At 34.4% G+C, this 18,310-nt stretch overlaps 1 protein-coding gene across 2 annotated transcripts in view; it reads right to left on the bottom strand.

The window, feature by feature from the left end:
- Positions 1 to 9,828, bottom strand: part of LOC127155509 (guanine nucleotide exchange factor VAV3) — a 107,772-nt gene extending 97,944 nt beyond the window's left edge. The window contains exon 1 of one of the 2 annotated variants that reach the window (XM_051097753.1): positions 9,434 to 9,828. In XM_051097753.1, the coding sequence (XP_050953710.1) occupies positions 9,434 to 9,637 (204 nt within the window). In that variant the 5' untranslated portion in view covers positions 9,638 to 9,828. The remainder of the gene's footprint in view (positions 1 to 9,433) is intronic. The other variant, XM_051097752.1, reaches the window with a different exon arrangement.
- Between the last annotated feature and the right edge of the window lie 8,482 nt (positions 9,829 to 18,310).

The following is an 18,310-nucleotide window of genomic DNA, read 5'->3' as shown; positions in this document are numbered from 1 at the left end:
CTAAGGGAAGCAGTAGGATTGTTCAAGAGCTCAAAACTGTCATCTGTGACAACCCTTGCGATGCGTTCTGTCAGAATGTGTCTGAATGCACTTTAACAGCACTCAAAACATCAATCCTCTTATTTTATCTCAGGAGCTTCACTTTCCAGATGCATCAGCACTTTGAAAATGCAATTCGATATTAGTGCTTCACTGGCATCCTGCTCAAATTCGAGCAGTGCCACTGCATTTTTACATCGCCCGTCTACGGGCTATTTTTAACCCGACCGAGACGAGATAATGCCCGTTTCATTGTGCGCCGTGATGTCATTGCTCTGCTGAAGGTCTAAAGCAAAACCTACTGCACCGCTGCAGGATGTGTGCATGCATTCACGAAAGCAGCGCTGATTGATCGTCATACGTGTCATCTAAAAAGCCATTTTGCCATGTGAGCACAGAAAAGGATATGGCTGTTTTTAATCGGCCACTTAAAAGGATACTACAATTAAATCTCATCATTAATGACCATCTCGATTCAGTTTAATGTCATTAACGTGGAGGGTAAATGCTTTTACAATGTTCAGAATACGATTCAAATCTCATAAGAGGGGCTGGGTAGGTTTTCCAAACATAATAATCATGGATTTTTTGCAACAAAAGAGCTCTGGCTGAACATGGAATTGTCCGCCTTCATTTACAAATCCTAATGCATGCGTGTATCCCTTGGTGACCGGCATAATTAGCACATTACTGTGCAAAAATCCATCTGTGCAGCTCAAAAGATGAACTGTAAATGTGCGATTCACACTGTCTTTAGAGAGTATCTTTATTCCTCCTGATCCCCAACCATTTACAGTAGAGGCTGTTACCTTGGTGACAGAAGGAAAGGTCAGTCTCAGAGAAACAGAGAGAGAGAGAGAGAGAGAGAGAGAGAGAGAGAGAGAGAGAGAGCGAGGTCTGGCTGGACTTACTAGACCTTGCAAAGATTTGTGCATCCTGAAAATGTGCATTAATATGCATGACATGCTGTTTCTGCATCGTTTTATTCCTGTAGTGTGATGTAGTGACTTTCACCGTTACTAATGAGCATACTTTGGGTTGGGGATCTGAACAAACCATTAAGTCTATTTATTCAATTCTGGCATGTAATGCCGCACTACATGTGTTACCGACACAAATGAGGCCTCAAATAATGTGCCAGTACATAACCGGCCAAACCACCTAGAAATGCCATAGTGGCCAGCAACAAGCTGACAATTAGGGCTACACTCTAATTTGGGGGGAAGTGTAATTGCGTTTTTTTTTTTTTTTTAATTGAAATTGCATGCATTTAAGAGAGCAGTGCTGATTGTCAAAAAGCCACTGTGCCATGTGATTACAGAGAAGGATATCACAGGTTTTTTGCACAATTGGACACCACAGTTCAATTGTTTAATTAAATATATTTAATTTTGCTGAAAACAAGTGAAATGCTGCGCTTGTTTGTAGGAATGCAAAATTTGACCAAAACGTTTGTGAATATATATCAATATGAAATATGATTATTATTATTATTATTATTATTATATTACAAATTAAAAATATATTAAACAAAATTAATGTCATATTAATGTAAAGAAAATTAAAATAATATTTTTACAGTCCAATAAAAATTTGCAGTTGATATTTAAAATGCAGAAAAAAAAAAAAAACATGAAGAAAAAAGGTTTGATGTGCTTGTTTGTAGGACTGCAAAATCTGACCAAAACTTTTGTGAATATATGTCTATATGAAATATGATCATAATTATGATGATGATTATTATTATAATACAAATTAAAATGATTAAACAATATTAATGTAATATTAATATATAATATTAATTTGTAATATAAGTGTTTTTTAAAAATTAAAATAATATTTTCACAGTGAAATAAACTTTAGCAATTGACATTTAAAAATGTAAAATGTGGGGGAAAAGAAGTAGTAGGACTGCAAAATGTGAAGTAACTTTAGTAAATCTATATCAATAAATATTATTATTATTATTATTATTATTATTATTATTATTATTATTATATCACACATTCAAAATATCAAGCAAAATTAACGTAATACTTCATATATTACATTAATTAGTAAAATAAGTGTTTAAGAAAATTAAAGAAGTATTTTCCAGTAAAATTGTGACATTTAAAATGCAGGAAAAAAAAGAAAAATTTAAAAAAAAAAAAAAAAAAAAAAAAAAACGCTGTGCTTGTTTGTATGACTGCAAAATTTGACCAAAACTTGAAATCAAAATGAAAAATAATTTTTTAAAAATTTAAAAATATTAAACAAAATTTATGTAATATTCCTATATTATATTAATTTGCAATATAAGTGTTTAAGAAATTTTAATATTTTTACAGTCTGAAAATTTTAAATTGACATTTTAAATGCAAAAAAAAAAAAGAAAAGAAAAGAAATGTGCTGTGCTTGTTTGTTGGACTGCAAAATTTTACCAAAACGTTTGTGAATATATACTAATATGAAAATGTATTATTATTATTATTATTATTATTATGGTATTACAAATTAACCAAAAGTAATATAATATTAATATATAGTAATAATTTGTAATGTAAGAGTTTAAGAAAAATAAAATAATATTTTTACAGTGCAATAAAATTATTATTATTATTATAAAATAACATTTTAATAATATAATATAATATAATATAATATACTATAATATAATATTAGGGCTGGGTAAAAAAATATAGAGAGATTTCTCTTTTTTTCCACCATTTAAATGTTATATTTCAAAAAAGGAATTGGAGTAGAAATATAATTATGTAATTGTAACCTCACTACTATAAAAACGTAAGCATTTGTATAAAAATCAGTTAATTTCAATATCATAGTAATGTAGTACTAACTGACTCTCATGTATATTTTAGAGCATTAGTTACGACATTTTTTATTCTTAAGAAAATCTGGCATGTACTGTACCTGATATATATTGAAAATAATCCATATTGAATCAAACAGAATCAGAAATCAAATCAAATCACAAGCTGGTGAATAGTATATTTTTACAGTGGAACTATATACAATATCCATGTTTATGTTTCATTCTTACTGTGAACAAAAGCACTTTGAGAGACCGAAAACACCAGACTATGAGCTGCTCACACTTAAAGAATACAGTGCTGCGCTTCCCCATGAAACATGCAGTGCATACATTTATGTAAATATATCGCAGCCTTTGTAATTTGATAATCAGACTAAGTCATATCACACTTTTGGTTTTATTTTGATTATGCACGCAGCTCACTGACAATGCAAAACACATCTGAAACTGTATAGAAAGGCCTTCACAACTACACTCACCGATTTTGCATGGGCAACCACATTCATATTTACTTTAGAAAAACGCAAATGTCTAGTTATTCCTCTTGTATTGGTTTGCTGGAAACCAAATGCAACCAGTCCCAGTCTGAAATCCAAATTCTGATACTGAGAATTACAAAAAAAAACAACCTGGAGCTGTAATTTAACTAAAACTGATGGGTGTTTCAATACTCAAACGCACACATCTGCTGCCGTGACCAGTGTCTGACCCTTTCCCAAAAGGAGCTTTTAACAGACTATGTAAAGTACAGTACATGTGTATTATTCAAAGAGATTCTCAATAGACACCTCATAAAAAATGTAAAGTATATTCTTGAATAACAGCCCAGGATCTGTCATGTACGTTTTGTAAATCACATCGTATTACAGTAAGAAGTCAAAAATTGAGACGGTGTTCAGACGGGAGCTTGTTGCTCGCCGTTTCACTGAAAAAAAGGCCCAGTGGAGGTTCTGATGTTTCACCACGGTGCAGTCAAGGGTCTTTAGAGGACGTTTAGTTTCATTTCCTTCCTCCATCCCATTTCCTCATTTCCCCAGCGGGCGTCACTGCTCGGAAACTATCTGCCCAACGAGTGGGCGTCAGCGTTTGTGTTTCCCCCTCCAACCTAATGATGAGACAGTGACTATCTGGCATTAGAATGACAGTGTGAAATAACCGCACGCCGGCGATTCTGCAGCAAACCAGATGCTCGCGAGCGGGTGCAAATAAGAGGGCTCGTGTGCATTACGTGCATTTGTAATGCAGATAACTTCACTGTTTGATAATGAAATCTTGCATGACATCCCGCATGACTTAACTCTCCCTGACATCTGTCGATATCTAAATAAAGTTCTGACGCGCCGCCAAACACCTGTTGCCATTTCCTTACAGTCTTCTCAAAAGAGCACACGTTGAACGGAAGAAACCCATAAACCAACCGTCTGATTTGACGCAGTGCGTGAGAAACGCGCTTGCCTTTGTGGCTTCCTCAAACTTGCACTTCCACGTTTCATGTTTCAAACTTGCCCTGAAGCTTCTGTGTTGTTCTAAAGCTGTACTGTATGTAGGCCCGAGAGAATCCGCTAACTGCTTTTTGCATTTTCTCAGCTGATTTTAAAGCACAAATCTTCAGAAGTTGATATATTTAGATATGGAATTTACAATATAATTATGTAATTAAAAGTTACTAGTGTTGGGAAACAATTAATCACGATTAATCGTATCCAAAATAAACATTTTTTTGTGTACATAATATATGTGTGTCCTGTGTATATTGTGTATATATATATATATACACACACACACACACAAACGCACACACACATGCATGTATATATTTAAGAAAAAAACGTTGTTTATATATTAAATATATTTATATATAATATAAATTAGATAAATACAAATAAATATATACATGTAAATATTTTCAAAATATACACTGTATGTGTTTGTCATTATATATACATAACACATATACACAGTACACATATACTGTGTAAACAAAAATGTATAAATTGTGATTACTTGTTGGCCTGCACTAAAAACTACATTTAAAAAAATATATTAAACAGTAATTTTAAACTGCAATATTGCAATGTTTTACAATATTAATCTCTATGTATCTTCATTAAAAATATTACCAAGCTCACACATACATGTATATATTTAAGAAAAAATGCTGTTATATATGTAGTCGTTTTTGATCTTTTTTTAAAATATATTTATATATAAAATATTTTGAAATAAATACATTTATTCATTACAATTCTGTCTTTGCTGAATAGACAGTTCCAAACAAAATGTATTTAAAAAAATAAATAAAAACATTGAAAAGATCTTTACTCTCTTTTTTAAATAAATAAAACTATTAATTTATTTGAAAAAATGACCCCAAAACTATTAAAACATATATATAACTTTTTAATTCATATAAATGTATATATATAAAATTTTATATTATATATACATTTTTATATATAAAATTTATATTCATTCTTTAATGAATTGAAAGTTCAGAAAACATCAGTTATTTAAAATAGATCTTTTTTTAAAATGTAAATGCATTGTTGATAAATAAAACTTTTAATTTCTTTCCTAAACTACTAAAACGTAATATACACACACACACAAACACACACACACACATATATATATATATATATATATATATATATATATTTATATATAAAATGTTTTTAAAATATTTATATATAAACTATTTATATTTATATTATAATAAAAAACACATTCTTGTATGAATAGAAAGAACATAGAAAAACATTCATTTAAAATGTATTTATTTTATGTAAACACATTGTGGATAAATGAAACCATTAATTTCCTTAAAACATGACCCCTAATTATTCAAACGTATATATAAAATATGATATTATATAAATATTTATATTATATTATAAAAATATTTTTTATTATATATAAAATATTTAGATTTATATTATAATTAAAATTCATTATTTGACAATTACAAAATTCAGAACAACGTAATTTATTTAAAATATACTTTTTTGAAACAATGTAAATGCATTGTTGATAAATAAACTATCAATTTACCAAACTATTGAAATTACCCCAAACTACTGAAAAATCTTTAAAGTGACTCCAAAATGTATATATATATATATATATATATATATATAGATAGATAGATAGATAGATAGACAGATAGATAGAAAGATAGATAGATCTATTATTCTTTGATGAATAAAACATTCAGAAAAACATCATTTATTTAAAATAGAATTTTTAAAACTATGCAAATATCTTCATTGTTTTTTTTAACATTTCTTATATATATATATATATATATATATCAGACGCTACAGTTTCAAGGTACCTTCTTCAAAATTGCTTGCCTATATGTAACTGTACAATAGTGTAACCCCCTCCTCCACACACAAAACACCCTCTTGCCTGTCCCGAACATCAAACCATTACTGACATTAATTTCAGAGGTGAATTCGGCATTATATTTTAATTACACGCCTATCGTGGGGTGCAGGGAAACCCAAAGGGTCCATTGGGCCCCTGGAGGTGCCCTGATGAGGTGGGGACTCCGGCTTTTAGTTTGCTCTCTTCACTTCTTTTGTCTGAGCTGTTCCCCCGGGACGCCTGCGTCTGTGTCCCATGTGCTGTAATGAGTCTTTGATAAAATAGCTGCCAAAAACGTCATGAATAATTCATGCAAGGATTCAGATGCTGCCCTTAGAGATGGAAATTTCACCTCTACGCTCAAAACACTGGTTTACACAGACCATTTGCTCATTTTCTGTTCCCTTTTTTGCGTATGTTAATTCTCAATGGATAAACCCCTTTGGTGAATGGAGACGCTTCTACGTCAGTGCAGATGAAAATCAAGAACGCTAAAAGAAACTATGATATAACAAACCAACTGAAACAAAGAAGCACATCTGATGTAATCGCCGGCAAGGCGATGCTTCAAAGCCAAAATGACGTCTGCTATAATTCCAATCAGATATTTCAAAGTTCCACAGAATGTTTTTGTCAGTAAACCAGTGAACCAAACAAAGCTTTCATTTAAAAAAATAAGGCTAACCAAATGCTACTCTGTGACCACGCCACATTGACAAATGTAATCACAAAGTGCATGTGTGCCTGTCTAGACGCTGGTTAGTGTATATCCGTTTCCTTGAAAATAAAGGTGAATACTGTATCTGTCAGTTATGAAACGTCATTGCTTTGATGGCAGCTTTCTCCTCATGTGAGAGGGATGTGTAATCAACTCCAGACTTGGAGCAGATGGTGTTTGACAACACAGAACAAGAGATATATATCACAGGCTGCTGTTTTCAATAAACCAGCTTCCCGCAGATACTGAAACTAATCCTGCTCTCACCTGACAGGGTACAGCGAACGAGACCAGACTAAAAAGCTTTCGTCTAACCCTGACCCTGTCCGGTACGCTGTAGATTCATGGTTTTGACCGAACTGTGTATCAAAAATCATTTTGACCTAGTTGTACTCTTTTAAAATACATTTTCTGTCATAGACAGCTACATAGAAAGTCAAAAACTGTCCTTAAAGGAGCACTCACTAATTACTGGCTTGTGTTTAGCCAGCTCTTAATATTCCCAATATGGTGGTTTTAGAATTTATACTTTTATTTTTATGTTTTAAAAAAACAAGCTGAGGACTGGCTGAAAGAACTACATGAATTTAAACAAATTATTATTAGTATAATTACAGTTGAGGTCTAAAGTTTACACCCCCCCTTTCAGAATCATTAAAAGTGTACCAAAATAAGAGGGATATTTCAAAATGCATTATTTAGTACCGACCACATAGAGAAGTTCACATATAGTCCACAAGAGAAAACAATAGTTGAATTTATAAAAATGACCCAGTTCAAAAGTTGACACACGCTTGATTCTTAATACTGTGTTGCTTCCTGAATGATCCACAGCTCTGTTTTTTTGTTTAGTGATAGTTGTTCGTAAGTCCCTTGTTTGTCCTGAACAGTTAAACAGCCTGCTGTTCTTCAGAAAAATTTCTTTAGGTCCCAGAAATTCTTTGGTTTTTCAGCATTTTTGTGTATTTGAACCCTAACAATGACTGTATGATTTTGAGCCCCATCTTTTTACACTGATAACAACTGAGGAACTCATACGCAACTATCACAGAAAGTTCAAACGCTCACAGATGCTTCAGAAGGAAACACAACGCATTAAGAGCCGAGCTGCATTTTTTTTTAATTTGAAGATCGAAAAAAAAAAGAACCAAAAAATTTATATTTAGGCAAAATAAGAAAAATGCACACATCTCCATTCTGTTCAAAAGTTTTCACCCCCAGCTCTTAATGCATTTTTCCTTCTGAAGCATCAGTGAGCGTTTGAACCTTCTGTAAAGGTTGCATATGAGTCCCTCAATTGTCCTCAGCGTGAAAAGATGAATCTCAAAATCATACAGTCATTGTTAGAAAGGGTTCAAATACACAAAATACTGAAAAACCAAAGAATTTTTAATGATTCTGAAAGAGGGAAGTAAACTTTTGACCTCAAAAGTATGTGGTTCCGTGTAAATATTTAAATTTGTATAATTAATATCATATATGAGACCCTGGACCACCAACCAATTGTAAGTAGCACGGGTATGTTTGTAGCAATAACCAAAAATACACTGTATGGGTCAAAATGATAATTTTTTCTTTTATGCCAAAAATCATTAGGATATTAAGTAAAGATCATATTCCATGAAGATATTTTGTAAATTTCCTACCATAATTATATGAAAACTTAACTTTTGATTAGTAATATGTATTAAGACCTTCATTTTATCAACTTTAAAGGTGATTTTCTCAATATTTAGATTTTTTGCACCCTCAGATTCCAGATTTTCAAATAGTCGTATCTCATACATACATTGCATTAAAGCTTATTTATTCAGCTTTCGGATGATGTATAAATCTTAATTAAAAAAAAAAAAAAAGATCCTTATGACTGGTTTTGTGGTCATATATAAATATTTCTAATGTATAAACATAACACGTTTTTCTTAAATATATACATGCGTGTGTGCATATTTATATATACATAATAAACGCACATACATTATGTAAACAAAAACTTTTGTTTGGATTCAATTAATCACAATGAATCGTTTGATAGCACTATCAGTAATAATATTTTTATAACATTATGGAAATGTAGCAAAACGTTCTTAGAACAAAAGTTAGCTGGGTCATGTGATGTCAACATGGTGGCGCCCATTAGAAGCTAGATTATTCTAGAATTTTTAATTGTCTTTTTAAAAGTTCTGTTACTTTTAATGTTTAAAACGTTTAAAATTCTATCTCTCTTTATATTGTTACTGCACTGCTCATATTAACCGATAGCGGGCAGAATTTAGCACACAAATAACGGTACAGCATTTTTGGCAAAACATCAACTTTCTGTTGCAAAATATTGGATGTATAAGTACGTACATAGCAGCAAATGCACCTTTTTCAAATACATAACAACAGCATGTTTTTCTAAGAATGCTTTAACCCTCCAATTCTAGAGTTTAACGTCCATTCTTATTGTAAACACAGAACTTCTTGCCTTCGTGTAGGCTATCTCTTACCTGTGACATCTGAGGTCTCAGGTTGATCTCCCTCAGGTTGATGGACTGTGGTCTCAGGTTGTTGAGAAGCTGGCACAGAAGGACCCCATCCCGCAGGGTCTGCGCCAGGTCGAACACCTGAGAGGACTCCCATGTCACCCGATGGTTCGGTGGCAGCACCTTGCAATTGATCAGCCATAGCGCACATTGTCTCCAATGCTCCATCCTGTCAGAGTAAACGATTTAACACCAATCCAAAAGCAAAGCGCAAGTAGCGTCTCCTCGTCCGATGCGCATAGCAGAATCACGGGCGATGTAATGACTGGATGGTGTTTCCAGGGTTGGAGCACCAGAGGAGAGTGACTGCTCCGTATGCTGCTGCTCTCCTCACTCGCTCTTTCACCTCTTATTTTCACTCTCCCCTCCCCACGCCCTCCCCTCTCTCTCTATCTTTCTCTCTCTGTCTTCCTGCTTCAGATGTTCCGTGTATTGCGCTGCTGACTTGACACCCGGAACACCCGGAGGACGTAGCCTCACACATAGTAGCCGCAAACTGTATTTCGACACTACATCAGGGCGCGAATTATGAATAGGAAAACATTAAGTAGGGGGATATCCATTTACACAAAGCCCACGTAAATATACGTTTTAAGAATTTGAAACATTTGAGTAACCATTGAAATTAGATTTACGAGTCAGTTTGCTAACAACGCCTGAGGAGCCAGAGCTGCCGTGATCACTGTTACATTTGGGTATTTTATAGTCTTTGATAACTAGTTTACTCACTGTATATACTTCAAGACATTCTTATTTTTTATTTACTTTTATTTTCTTGACAAAATCATGCTTAATTATTTCTCCCAGGGTATAACAGTATTAGCAGCACACATATTATAGTGCAACCATGTTTAATTTAGTGTTTTATGGTTTTACTAGAAAACAGTTAAGCTATAAATGTGTGGTTTATTTCGTCATTCACTGTAAATACTGAAATAAAACCATAGTTAATTTTGTAGTTACCATGGTTTACTGCAAATTCTATGGTAAAACCATGGTTCATTTTATGGTTTTACTACAAAAATGATAGTTAAACCATGGTTCTTGTAGTAAAACCATGGTTAATTCTGTGGTTACTGTGGTTTTAATTCAAAAAAACATAGTTAAACCATGTTTGTTGTAGTAAAACGAGTTAATTTTGTAGTTACCATGATTTATGGTAAATTCTATGGTAAAACGATAGTTAAACCATGGTTAATTTTGTAGTTACCATGGTTTACTGCAAATTCTATGGTAAAACCATGATTAATTTTATGGTTTTACCACAAAAACGCTATGGTAAAACCATGGTTAATATTATGGTTTTACTACAAAACAATAGTTAAACCATGGTTCTTGTAGTAAAACCGTAGTTAATTTTGTAGTTACCATGGTTTACCGCAAATTCTATGGTAAAACCATGGTTCATTTTATGGTTTTACTACAAAAATGATAGTTAAACCATGGTTCTTGTAGTAAAACCATGGTTAATTCTGTGGTTACTTTGGTTTTAATTCAAAAAAACATAGTTAAACCATGTTTGTTGTAGTAAAACCAGTTAATTTTGTAGTTACCATGATTTATGGTACATTCTATGGTAAAACGATAGTTAAACCATGGTTAATTTTGTAGTTACCATGGTTTACTGCAAATTCTATGGTAATACCATGATTAATTTTATGGTTTTACCACAAAACACTATGGTAAAACCATTGTTAATTTTCATAAGGGACAGCAACATAAGTTTGCCATAAAACCATTATATATCGTATAATTTAAATATCGCAAGCATATTGTGTTCTAAACGTTTGTCAGTGATTAAACAATAAACATTTCTAATTTGAGGGAAACGTAAAGAAGTAATGACTAAGAAAGTCTGCAGATGTCAATTTATCCAACTGAAGAACATCCAAACATCCATCTGAATACATTCTGTACGATTAAATCATTCTATGACCGCAGTCTAATATCTTTTCATGCTTTAACAGTGTAAGATTATCTGGATTATATGGATTATATTTGTTTCATATTCCCAAATACATGGCAGACAATTCAAAATAGTTTAACCTGAAACTAGAGGTCTATTTGTTTACCTCATCTGCAGTTTGTTATTGGCTGCTCTGAGTTTTTTACACGCAGCAGTACAAAGCAAGAGAATGAGTGTTGGCCGAAGAGAGCATTCTCCAGATAAGCAGCAGTGAAATAGGACAATTGCATTGTCATGGATATCCTGTTTCTTTCTCTCTGCTCCTGTCATGATGAAGCCAAGGAGGTCTTTATCAACACAACATGCTTTTGAAATGAAAATGCATGGTTTGGCACTGTAGAAAGCACTACGGTCAGATCTACAGATCTTAGACTAGTAAATTTGTCCTTTGTTGTTTTTCAAACTTTGTGGAGACACTCCTTCCACATCCAGCAGGCACCAGCTAAGATGTTTACATGTTTCAGAAGGACACAGTGAGTGAGACGGTGGACCAGGGGGTCTTGAGCGTGCCGTGACAGTAAATTAAACCATCTGTCTGTCATAACCAAGGTGTGTTAGGAGCCTAATAAGCTCTGTGAGGAATTCTTTATTTATTTTCCTTCTGTTTTAGGGTTGACTGAGGTTGGTGTGATGCAGGATGCTACAGCAGACCAGATTTCCTCAACCCACACTGCTTCACTCATCGCCCAGGTTGTGTTTCTATCCCATTTAACACCGGTATGGAAGGGCTGGACGTTGTCATCAATCACATATCAATCCCCAGAGAGAGTAATAACGTGAATCAGCCTTACTGTGACGGTGGGAGGGGCTTATCTGCAAAGCAGTGCTTTGTGATTGGCTGCAGAAGGGAAAGAGGAAGCCTGACAATGTGGGCCACCGCAGGAAGGAAGTGGAGAATGCAGGATGTTTGGAGCCAATGTCTATCTCTGTTTCCCTCCACAATTTTAGAGACTTGGCACAAGGCAGATAGCCCCCTCTGAGCTGACAGATGATCAAAGCTTCACACACTTGCCAAATGCTCAGAGAGACTCGGGCCCTGCTACATTGCTGCCATTCCAATAACTGCCATCCTTGTCATGACCCGCATTGTGACGGTAATTTATAGCCTGACGCGGCGTGCTAATGACAATGCTTCTGGTGACAATACCTGATGACTTTGCTGGGCTCTCTGCACAAGCGTCATGATTATATTTCACAGGCAAAGATCAAGGCTGCGTCTGAAATTTAATACAGAGATTACACAGTCACTATTTTTTACAAAACGTTCATTCGTTTAGTCAAAATGAAAAAAAGAAAAATGAGCATTTCCTAAAAATGTACTCACACTCAGGCCATCCAAGATGTAGATGAGTTTGTTTCTTCATCACAGCAGATTTGAAAAAATTTAGCACCTTCTGCAGTGAATGGGTGCCGTCAGAATGAGAGTCTAATCAGCCGATTAAAACATCACAAGTAATCCACAGTCCATCAAATGTCTTGTAAAGAGAGGCTTAACAATGAAATATCACTACAGAGCTTTTTGAAAGTCAGATATTTTCAGTAGCCTAATATTTTAATAATACACACAACTGAACAGCAAATCATAGTCTGAGAGGAAAAAGTACTGGCCCTTTACTAATACCTGGACTAAATTTTTTTAGTTACAACCATTTGTAGAAGTATCGATCTGCGTGCACCGAGTCCACTGCGGAAATCAATAACCTTGAGACCCCGGGAGGAACAGAGCCAGACATCTGATAGGGTTTCACGGCGTGGAGCTGTCAGTTGTGCAAGGACGGGGCAATGCACCGGATGATCAACAAAGAGGTACATAAGATAGAGACAGCTAAAGTCACTAGGGTCGCTGGTTTGTAATCGTGAGCCACAAGGCAAGTAACTGCATTAGCATTCAAAAACTGGGGTCGGTAGGAATTTTTAATGTTTTTAAAAAAAGTCTCTCATGCACAATAAGGCTGCATTTATTTGGTCAAAAATACAGTAAAAACTGTAAAATTGTGAAATATCATTACAAAACTATTAATTTGTTTAAAATAAACCCAAACCAATGAAATACTAATGAACATCATAGTGTTTTTAGTATAGAATTATTACTAGCATAATATTACTTACTTAGAAGTGCTCCCTCTGATGGCTGAGTAGTATTACTTCACAAGAGCTGAATGTGCCATGCTTGGCCTAACGGGATAGTTCAGTCAAAAATGAAAATTCTGTCATTAATTACTCACCCTTATGTCGTTTCAAACGCATAAGATGTTCATTCACCTTCAGAACACAAATTAAGATATTTTTGATGAATTCTGAGAGCTTTCTGACCTTGTATAGAAAGCAATGTACAGTAACTGACACGTTCAAGGCCCAGAAAGGTAGTAAGGACATTGTTAAAATAGTGGTACATCAGTGGTACATCCGTAATTTTATGAAGCTACAAGAATACTTTTTGTGCGCAAAGAAAACAAAAATAAATAAGGCATTTAAGCACATATGAAAAAAGACATTATTTAGCAGGCCTGTTACTACCAAATCAGTGATTTTAAAAAAGGTATTTTTGGCAAATCCAGGTAATTTACAATGGAAATATTATTTTTTTTAACATTTATGACTGTTATAGTGCCAGCTGTGGTTCAATCTGCCTTAAAACTTTGCATGCTTGTTTAGAATCACCTGCCGCATGTGCTTCGTAGGTTTCGTGAAGTTTTGAGTTTTCCTTTAGGCTTTATAGGATTTTGGGTAAATTTGGGCAGGCCCCTTTTCTAAATGACCCCGTTATAGCTTCCCAAAATAATTTGGGAATAATTTGATAATTATTAGCCTAGAGAGTCTAGAGAATTGTACTGTAGTGTTTTTTTCTAGATTGAGCAAAAACACTAGGACTAGTTCGCAAAAGTAGGTTTTTTACATCTTCTCAGTCATTTAACAAATGATTTGCTTGACAGCAGTGGTTCTAGAGGCAAAGTTATCCGGAATGAGGAGTTCTATTGTATGTTATGAATATTGTGCATATGTGTGAAAAAGTGTGCAACGTACAACATTTACACCCTTGAAAAATGCGATATCGCCCCCCCCCCAGTGGCCGATTTCTTTAAGACCTGCACACCGATTTTCATGTTGACAGGACAAATGGTTGTGCAGTTTTAGCCATTTTTATGTTTTTTTTCCCTCTTATAGCACCACCAAGTGGTCAAGATCTGTGATTTATTCCCTGTGACCTCAGATTGAGCTCTTACATAAGTGTTCCGAGTTTGGCGGAAATATCTCATTCTGTTCAGGAGTTATAGGCATTTTACTAAAAGTGGCTCTGCCCTTTTCAAAAATTTTGGCGCCTTTTTGCGTCTTTTTTTTTTTATAAATATTGATATTCATTCTCCAGAGAATCTTTCTGCACTGGTTTGGTTCCGATCGGACGAAAAACCTAGGACTAGTTCGCAAAAATCAGTTTTTCAAAAATTCCAAAATACCAGAACATTTCACCAGCTCACGGTCTATTCTGAGGCATGCGTTTTGTCCACCATGAGCCAAGGATTCCAACAGCATAAGACACTTGAGCCTGCCACTGATGATTTAGGAGTTATGAACGATTCTGTACTTTTGTTCGCTGTAACGTCCCCATCAATCCAATTGGGTTGAGCCTTGGTCACGTTGTAGGTGGTGTGAGTACTACCATCCCTCCAAGTTTCAATTCTCTACGACTTATGGTTTGGTCTGCATGATCAGTTTTACATAGAGATTGCTGATCTGTGACCATTATAACAATTACAATAGGGTTTCAGCACTACGCACTTGAACACCTAATGACTTAATTCAGCAACTTGAAAACTCTTTCATTTTTGTCTAAACGTGACATCATGTTTACTAACAATATCTCAGGACAGCTAATCAAAACAGAGAGTGAAACGGGGTGAGACAGTGTGAGAGCCCGCAGCAATGCACAATTTTAATGTGCAACGAAACACATTTTTTTTAATTCGTGCTCATGAATCATACGTGTGTTCTGAAAGCTGACACATTTCATGAATCAGGTTATGAGAGTCTGTTTTTGGTCTTGGTGTCACAGATGGCCTGCACCCTGGAGGACAGGGTGACTGGTGCCATCAGTGGCGTGACTGGGGAAAAAATTGACAAAATCAAGCTTTAAATTATTCAAAAAGAATGGCTGTATTAAAGGATTAGTTCACTTCCAGAATATAAATTACCTGATGGTTTACTCAACCCCATGTCATCCAAGATATTCATGTCTTTCTTTCTTCAGCCGAAAGAAAATAAGGTTTTTAAGGAAAACATTCAAGAATTTTTCTCCATATAGTGGACTTCAATGGGGATCATTGGGTTGAAGGTCCAAATTGCAGTTTCAATGAAGCTTCGAAGGGCTCTACACGATCTCAGCCAAGAAATAAGGGTCTTATCTAGTAAAACTGTAAATCAGTCATTTTCTATAAAAAAACAAAAATGTATGTACTTTTAACCACAAATGCTCATCGTGCACTAGCTCGACTTCACGCATTATGCAATCATGTTGGAAACGTCATGCGTTGTTAGTTCTTTGCCCGTGTACTTCGGTTCACCATCTCATTTTCTCCTCCTAAAAATCGCCCGAAATCATTGTTTTACCTTTTTTTGTAAAGGATGTGTGACTTTCTTTGCACATTCGTTTTGTAAACACTGGGTCGGTATTTCTGCCTACATCATGTATGACCTTTCCAACATGACTATGTAATGTGTGAGGTCAAGCTAGTGCAAGATGAGCATTTGTGGTTAAAAAGAATATACATTTAATTTTTTTTTAGAAAACGACCCATCGTTTCACTAGATCAGACCCTTATTCCCCAGCTGGGATCATGTAGAGCCCTTTGAAGCTGCAGTGATACTGTAATTTGGACCTTAAACTCATTAGCTCCTATTGAAATTATATGGGGAAAGAATCCTGGAATGTTTTTCTCAAAAACCTTGACTGTAGAAAGAAAGACATGAACATCTTGGATGACATGGGGGTGAGTAAATTATCAGGAAGTTTTTATTCTGGAAGTGGACTAATCCTTTAAAGGCAAAGGTATTTAACCAATTATTAGTAATTAAATAATAAAATCTACAAATTTGTATTGTTAAAGTAGTGCAAAATGGAAAAAAAGGTCAAATAACAATAGTGCAAATGGAGTAAACAAGTAATATTAACAAATAAACAAAAGCAGTGGCGTATAAAACTAAACTAAATATAAAAATATAAAAATTAATTAGAAATAATATTTAAAAAATATTCTGTAAATATAAATTTTTTTTAAAATTCAATTAAATTATGAAGGAAACATTAAACAAGCAGAATAAAAGTAGTACAGAAAAAACAGGCAGATCAGTCATTACCTTCATTCTGTGCCATACTGCTCTCTTTCACCACAATATTCAAATTTTGTCCTCCTCGATCAATTTATCTCTATTACTAATTAAAAATACTCATAGTCATGCTATTTTTGAGTTTCTGTTTTTTGAAATGTCACATCAGAGGGCCTGATGATCTTTCTTGAAGGGCCATGGAAGGAACATGGAATCTAGAAGAGAAGAAACCAGTGAAAATAATCACTTTTTTGCCTTTGTTTATGTGCTACAAACTATATTAATCTCATTTTGTCCTCAGATGTAAAGATCTAAAAACATTCTAGGATATGATGTAGATTGCTACTAAACTAGCTACAGCGGTAGCACTTTACACAGGAAGGCCAGAGATAATGAACCGAATAGTGGCAGCAGTGCATGTAGCCATAACTCTCGCTAAAGCCATGTACCCTCAGAAACATTCAGGCAACATTAAAAGGAAAATCATTAACTAAAATGCAAAGCACATGCAGTAAAACTTTACTTTTTTGGTATCAGATGCAAACTGCATTGTATCTTGTTTTTCTCTTAAAGGAATAGTTCACCCAAATATAGAGATTTACTCACCCTCAGGCAATCCAAGATGTAGATGAGTTTTTTCATCAGAACATATTTGGAGAAACTGACATCCAGTGGATCCTCTGCAGTGAATGGATACCACATAAACTGGAAATATATCACTAATGTGCTAAATTATGTGTAAAATATGAAATCAAACAGCCAGATGTACTGAAATGTGAAACAGCTTGTCTAGCATATGTTACCATAGTTTGTTTAAGAGGAAAATACCTCGGAGACATTAAACCAGTGTCCAATCAAACCATTGTTCCTTCATACTCATTTTCTAGGGCATCCAAACCAGATGAAGGAGAACTTAGCCAAGACTCACCTGTAATCCCCTGTTTAACTGCTCTGGAGAAGAGAGAACACAATGAGACTTGTTCACATCCAAAACGTGGAGAAATGAAGGGTTTGAGGCACAGAGGTATAAAAAACAGAGGGTTGTAAATGAGAGGAACCGGTTCACAAAATATTAAAAGACTTTTACTAGAAGTAGAAGTAGTGACACTAGAAGTACAGCGTTTAAAGCAGAAGTTCACTCCCAGAACAAAAATTTCCTAATAATGTACTCACCACTTTGTCATCCAAGATGTTCATATCTTTCTTTCTCCAGTCGTAAAGAAATTATGGTTTTTGAGGAAAACATTTTAGGAATTATCTACATATAGTGGACTTTTATGGTGCCCCCGAGTTTGAACTTCCAAAATGTAGATTAAATGCAACTTGAAAGGGCTCTAAATGATCCCAGCCAAGGAAAAAGGGTCTTATCTAACAAAAAGATTGGTTATTTTCTAAAAAATTGACAATTTATATACTTTTTAACCTTAAATGCTCATCTTGTCTAGCTCTGCGTGAACTCTGTGTATTCCAGCTCAATACAGTTAAGGTAGGTCAAAAAACTCCCATCTTATTTTTTCCTGCAACTTCAAAATCGTCCTACAGCACTGCAGAAT

This window comes from Labeo rohita, chromosome 24 (genome assembly GCF_022985175.1).
Source record: "Labeo rohita strain BAU-BD-2019 chromosome 24, IGBB_LRoh.1.0, whole genome shotgun sequence".
Taxonomy (NCBI): Eukaryota; Metazoa; Chordata; class Actinopteri; order Cypriniformes; family Cyprinidae; genus Labeo; species Labeo rohita.
This window is presented reverse-complemented; position numbering and strand designations above follow the sequence as displayed.